Below are 6,001 nucleotides of genomic sequence, written 5' to 3' on the forward strand. Positions count from 1 at the left end.
TAAGTGGTTGGTTGGTGATATATAATCTGTAGCTTCCTGTGCTTGTTTATGGTCACAGAGCTCCCAAGTTTTGAGTCCAGAGTTATAAAATTTTCTGATAGCCCACTGTGTACAGATACTGCACCAAGTGCAAGGAATATTCAGGGGTAAAGATAAATATTATTTTTGGCTGTCTGAACACAGACTAAGGAAGGCTTCGGTAATATTTTGTCTCGTAGGGCAGACACAGAAATCCGGTGAGGAAGAGGAGGGCATTTTAGTTGCAGGGAACTGCATGTTTCATGGATGAAAAAGAGAGAGAGGTTGTGATGCATTTGAGAAGTTGTACATAGCCTGATGGGCTGGATACTGGGAAAATGTGGTTGAGTGACAAGGAGATGAGGCTGGCTCAGTCCCATTCATGAAGTTCATGCTCTTTGAACACCTTACTAAGATTTTGTCTTAGGGCAATAGGAGGTTATGAAACGATTTTAAGTAAGGTGTTGATCTAGTGAAATTTGGGCAAGTCTCTTCATTGGTAAATGAAAGAACTAGTAGCCAGGACAGAATGTGCCTCTGGGGGAAATGTCATGATTTAGCATGATGTTCATGGCTGTTCATAGTCTGGCTCAAGCAGGCTTTGGTCAGCTCCTCCCGCTTCTCTTGTGGACAAGTTGCGTTCTTTCACTTCTCTGTGCTTGTGTCTCCTTTCCTCCCATGCTTTTTCTAGCTCACAAGCTCATCATTCATTGAGAACCAGTTCAGGTATACCCTTTTGTTAGAATTCCTCATTTGTGATGATACCCCTTCAGGTTTGTGATTTTTTATTTCCATAATAGATATGTACTGCTGCCACATCCGTGGCTGAGTGGCTTTTCAATGTGCTATAAGCATCTGTTGACATATTATCCTTCTCACATCCTTCCCCATGAACAGGGTCAGGTCTTAGTCTCTGTATCCCCAGGACAAAGCTGGTTTCGTAGAGAGCAGGCACTGAAAGATACTGTTTAATACTCTTTTTTTTTTTTTAACTGTTTAATAATCTTAAGAGGAGGCATGTCTGAATCAAGAGGACAGAGGTTTTTATTGGGCTCATAAGCATATCACTGGTGTCTTAGTATATATGCTTCTTTTGCAGCGATCGTAAGCCTGTTGGTAAAGAAGGCATCAACAGTAGCAGCACAGGAGGCTATGTCCAACAGGCCACTGGCTGGAGGAAGGGGGCAGGCCTCGGATATGGCCATCCAGGATTGGGTTCGGCGGAGGAGGTGAAATGGTTTCCATCTTGTTAGGGGTGTCATGAACCTGGCGTATACTTAGCTTCCTCTCATTCTGTGGCCCACAGCTATGTCCCAGCCTATTAGATGGGCTTTCTCAAAGAACTTGAGAGCTGAGAAGCCTCTCAGTCTTTATTCCTAGGTTATAGCTAGGCATGCTAGGCTCTTTGCAGTTTGATTGGCAATGGGAAGCAGAGAGAAAAGTTGGAATGGGGCTCATTTTACTGTTACAAAGAGTAAGACATGGGGCAGCGTGGGAATCAGGCCGTTTTGAGAGTGAAGAATAATTTGGTGAAAAGAACCAGGGAACCAGCAATAAAAGGTATAAAGGCATCTCAGAGAGGAATTGTCATCAGAGGTTTTTGATGGCTAAAATTTGAGGAGCATGATGTTAGTCCTGGTTCTCATGAAGGGCCTCACCCCTCATGTTTCAGGAAAAGAAGATAGAAAAGGTGATACAAAGGAACAGTGCCCATTTTGTGTTGTCTTAGTCCCCATCTGAAAATGCCAAGTATAAGAGGTTGGCTTCTCATATTTCTGGTGTTGAATCCTGAAGTCATGGTGTCACCATCCTTCTTATTCATCTTGAGTGTTTATTAATTAAGCATTCTGTAAAAATTCTCCTGTATCTTCTTCTCCTTACTAGTCCAGAAATGTTAAAACCAGCTCTGAAGCTAATTAATTTACAGAGCCCACTTCAATGTTTGTCTTTGTTCTACAGACTGAAAGTCGGATGAGGGGTCCCAATGTGGGAGCTCCAGGAAGAACCAGCAAGAGACAGTCCAATGAGACTTACCGAGATGCTGTGCGAAGAGTCATGTTTGCTCGGTATAAAGAACTCGATTAAAGAGTGGAGACAAGTCCTGTAGGACACAGCCTCCTTCTTATTTTGTTTGTCTGTCTCTCTTTTTGTTTTGTTACTGTTCTTGCTGCTAGAACTTTTTTAAATAAACTTTTTTTCAATGTGATTTTTTTTGTGTGTGGGGGGGGTGGTTAAATTTTTCTCCCAGAGATGGGTGGGGGTTGGGGCTAATGGTAGGAGGGGGAGAATCCCTTGATGTGGGCCCATTTGAGGTGATGCTGAAATGGCAGCATGGGCTTTAGTGAGCCCTGGAACACTGCCTACTGTCAGTGTGAGAGGACTGGTTGCAGGGACCTTTGAACACTGGCTTGTATGAATACTGTCAGATCTAATCTAATTAGTGAAAACAGCATCTCATTATGGTAACTGCTAAGGCTGAACCTATTTCTATATGTGGGTTTATTACTCATTAGACCTTTAGAAGTGCTCTTCTGACTTTGTTGGTGGTCGGGGGAGGCAGTGTTGTGACACCTCTTTTTCTGAGTGTCTGCTGGGTGTTCAGTGCTTCACACATTGTGATCACCACAGCAAGCTGGCATAATAGGAATTATTATGCCAACATAATAGGAATTATGCCACTTCTCTGCAGCCACTGCCCCAGCTTCTCCTTCCCTCCATGGCTAGGATTCTCCAAAGAAGTGTCTGCCCTCTTTCAAATCTTTCTTTATTGCCCACCATATCACTCATACCATTTCACAGAATTTGCTTCCAAAGGAAAGGGTTTTTTAAAAAATTCTTTGTAGTTAAAAGGACTACTATATCTTGCAAACCTATTAAAACTTAAAAATAATTTCTCAAGGGAGCATAGGGTACTAAGAATTGTACTTTTCAGGTATCTCAGGGGAAGAATGTTTCTTAGGAAGAGAATTGCATGTTTGAAGGAACATCTTGATTGTATATGGTAGGGGTTTGTAAACTCTGTAAAGAGCCAGAGAGTCAGTATTTTAGTCTTTATATTATAAGTCATAGGATTTCTGTTGCACCTAACTCAGCTCTACTATAGTAAGAAAGCAGCCACAGGCAATACATATACAAGTGATTTTGGCTGTGGTCCAATAAAACTTTATTTACAAAAACAGGTCACAAGCCAGAATTGGCCCAGGGCTTGTGGTTTTTGCCAATCTTTGGTCAAATGACAGTCTCCATGCCTAAGGGAGGACCAAGGAGGGTTCTATAAAAACAAAAAACTGAGTAGGGGTATTGGCATTTTTGGACAGGATGAGCAGTGAGGGGTGGGAGAGGTGAGATGGAGGAATATACCAAGGAATAAACATTTCTAGCAACAGTAAATGTGAATTTAAATAGTTTGCTGTGCTGTGTCCAAGAATAACCCCTCTTAATCTTTTGACCCCTTCGAAAAGGAAGACAAACAGGAGTACATTGGCTTCAGGATCAAGAGCCTTGATCAAAAGTCTTCTGGGCCTTGCTACCACTAGGGCAGTATTTTAGAAGAAGGGCCATTTGAATCTTTCAGCCCTAGACAGATGTACTCCAAGAGCCCTTCTGGTCTAACTGATAGTCACAAGTGCATCTGTGGTATATCTCATTACTCTCTGCCCAACCTTCGTTGAGTAGGTCAAAACACTTTTTTGGAAGCCGGTCCAAGCTTTTCCTGAACTAGTGACTAAGTTTTCCTTCTAACTTGGTGTCATCCTGTTGGATGCTATATATAGATACATAAATACATATGAAAATGTAGAAAAATCTATGTGTGTGGGCAGTACTATGGTCTGAATGCTTGTGTTCCCCACCACCACCACTATCACCTAAACAGCAAAGGTGATAGTATTGCTAGGTGGCAAGTAATAATGTCATGAGGGTGGAGGTATCAGCTGTCGTAATGGGATTAGTGCTCTTATAAAAGAAATTCCACAGAAGTCACCATGTGAAGATACAAGAATTTTTCAGCCTGGAAGAGGGCTCTCACCCAAACATGCTGGAACCTTGATCCTGGACTTCCCAGCCTCCACAACTGTAAGAAAAAATTTTCTGTTGTTTACAACTTAACCATTCTGCAGCATTTTGTTATAGCAGCTGGAGCAAAAGGTAGATAATAGATAGGGAAGCAGGTAGGGAGGTAGATAGATAGATAGGAAGATAGAGCCAGGAGAAGAGAGAAGTTATCCATTCTGAAATCCAGTGATTTCTACCTTTCCATCTATTCTCATGGGGTGTTTGGGGGTTTTTTCTTCTTTTAAATATGGAACGCTTCACAGATTTGTGTGTCATCCTTGCACAAGGGCCATGCTAATCTTCTTTATCATCCCAATTTTAGTATATGTGCTGCCAAACTGAGGCATCTTTTTAATTATCCAAAGAGTTCCCAGTGTCAGTCACTTAATGTCCTTGAAGGATAAGCCTTAGTTAAAACATGTTTTTCTGGGAAAAAGATTTCCTGGTGTATCTGAAGCTTCTGGTTTGAAATCTCTCTTGCCATCCTTCTACTTATTCTTGAAAGATTTCTTCTTACCCCAAAAGAGAAGAGTATAAGTTTGGTTTTCCATAATTAATACCTTCCTCTGCATTGTTATGGTCTAGTTTTTCAATCTGTATATGTGACCTTAAAAATCAGTTCCCTTAAACTGTATCTATAAAGAATGCCAGTGGGCAAGTTATGTCAATTGGATACAAAGGTATACCACCATTTGACTGATGAGTCAGGATCCAAATATCTCTCGAATTGCTGAAGCCTCTCTGCTGCTTCTGCTGCAAATGTTGCACTTTTAATTTTGGTAGTGGATTCATTTGTTCACTCAACGAGTATTTATTAGTGGTATACAATGTGCCTGGCAGCAGCAGAGGCACTGGGGGATATAGTAGTGAACTAAACAGAGAAAAGTCCCCGCCCTTCTGGAGTTTACATTCTAGTGGATGAAGGCATGGACTCAAACCAAATTTACTAATTCAAATCCCAGTTCCACCACTATAGTGTGGAACCCATAGTGTGACCTTTTAGTGTGACCTACTGTTTCTAAAACAAGGACAGTGATAATGGTTTTGACTAGGAGAACAGCATTTGGGGCAGCTGTTTAAATAGAGTCAACAGAATTTGCTGCCAGATTGAGTGCAAGGAAAAAAAAGTCATGGATGGCTCCCAGGCTGTGTTAATTTTGAGATGTCTTCCCAGTGGCTCAGCGGTAAAGAATCCACCTGCAATGCAGGAGACACAGGTAGGCATGGGTTCGATCCCTGGGTCAGGAAGATCCCCTGGAAGAAGAGATGGCAACCCACTCCAGTATTGTCTGGAAAATCCCATGGACAGAGGAGCCTAGCAGGCTACAGTTCTTGGGGTTGCAAAGAGTCACACATGACTGAACACAGCATACACATTAGACAGCCAATTAGTAACTATTAAATTGTTGTTCAATTGCTCAGTTGTCTGGACTGCAGCATGCCAGGCCTCCCGGGCCTTCACTATGTCCCCGAGTTTGCTCAAAAGTCGTGTCTATTGAATCGATGGTGCCGTTCAACTGTTCTATTAACACTGGAAAGTAACTTTCCCGTGTCCTTGCCTTAGACTAAAGATTATCAATAAGATAATATTCTGAAGACTGCCATCAAGAATCCTCTTAATTACCACAAACGTCGATTTTTCTTACTTGCAAAATGGGTTTAATAGTCATCCCAAAGAGGTTATGAAGATGGAAATAGATATTTGTGAAGCATGCAGCCCAGTAATAAAATCTAGCATTCAATAATGCAAAAGGTGATCAACCTACGTTCCTTCTCCTAAAGTAAGATTAAATGTGATGGTTTACATCGCGTCAGTGAAAACAAACTGTACTAAGGCCCATGTAGCAAAGGCAAATAATTACTATGCTTAATAAAGATAAGAGGTCTAATCCGGATCTGGAAAAGGCATACAAGGCCGAGATTTTGAAGA

At 41.6% G+C, this 6,001-nt stretch overlaps 1 protein-coding gene and 1 non-coding gene across 7 annotated transcripts in view; one reads left to right on the forward strand and one right to left on the reverse strand.

Moving 5' to 3' along the window:
- RBM6 (RNA binding motif protein 6) overlaps positions 1-2,224 on the forward strand; it is an 89,620-nt gene extending 87,396 nt beyond the window's left edge. For 5 of the 6 annotated variants that reach the window (XM_027523509.1, XM_027523513.1, XM_027523510.1 and 2 more), the window contains 2 exons: positions 1,118-1,247; positions 1,978-2,224. In XM_027523509.1, the coding sequence (XP_027379310.1) occupies positions 1,118-1,247; positions 1,978-2,103 (256 nt within the window). In that variant the 3' untranslated portion in view covers positions 2,104-2,224. The remainder of the gene's footprint in view (positions 1-1,117; positions 1,248-1,977) is intronic. The other variant, XM_027523511.1, reaches the window with a different exon arrangement.
- A 2,088-nt stretch (positions 2,225-4,312) lies between these two features.
- LOC113881083 lies at positions 4,313-4,418 on the reverse strand. Its single transcript, XR_003507937.1, has one exon. It is a non-coding gene; the product is annotated as a U6 spliceosomal RNA (small nuclear RNA).
- Positions 4,419-6,001: the final 1,583 nt, after the last annotated feature.

Source organism: Bos indicus x Bos taurus, chromosome 22, assembly GCF_003369695.1.
Source record: "Bos indicus x Bos taurus breed Angus x Brahman F1 hybrid chromosome 22, Bos_hybrid_MaternalHap_v2.0, whole genome shotgun sequence".
Taxonomy (NCBI): Eukaryota; Metazoa; Chordata; class Mammalia; order Artiodactyla; family Bovidae; genus Bos; species Bos indicus x Bos taurus.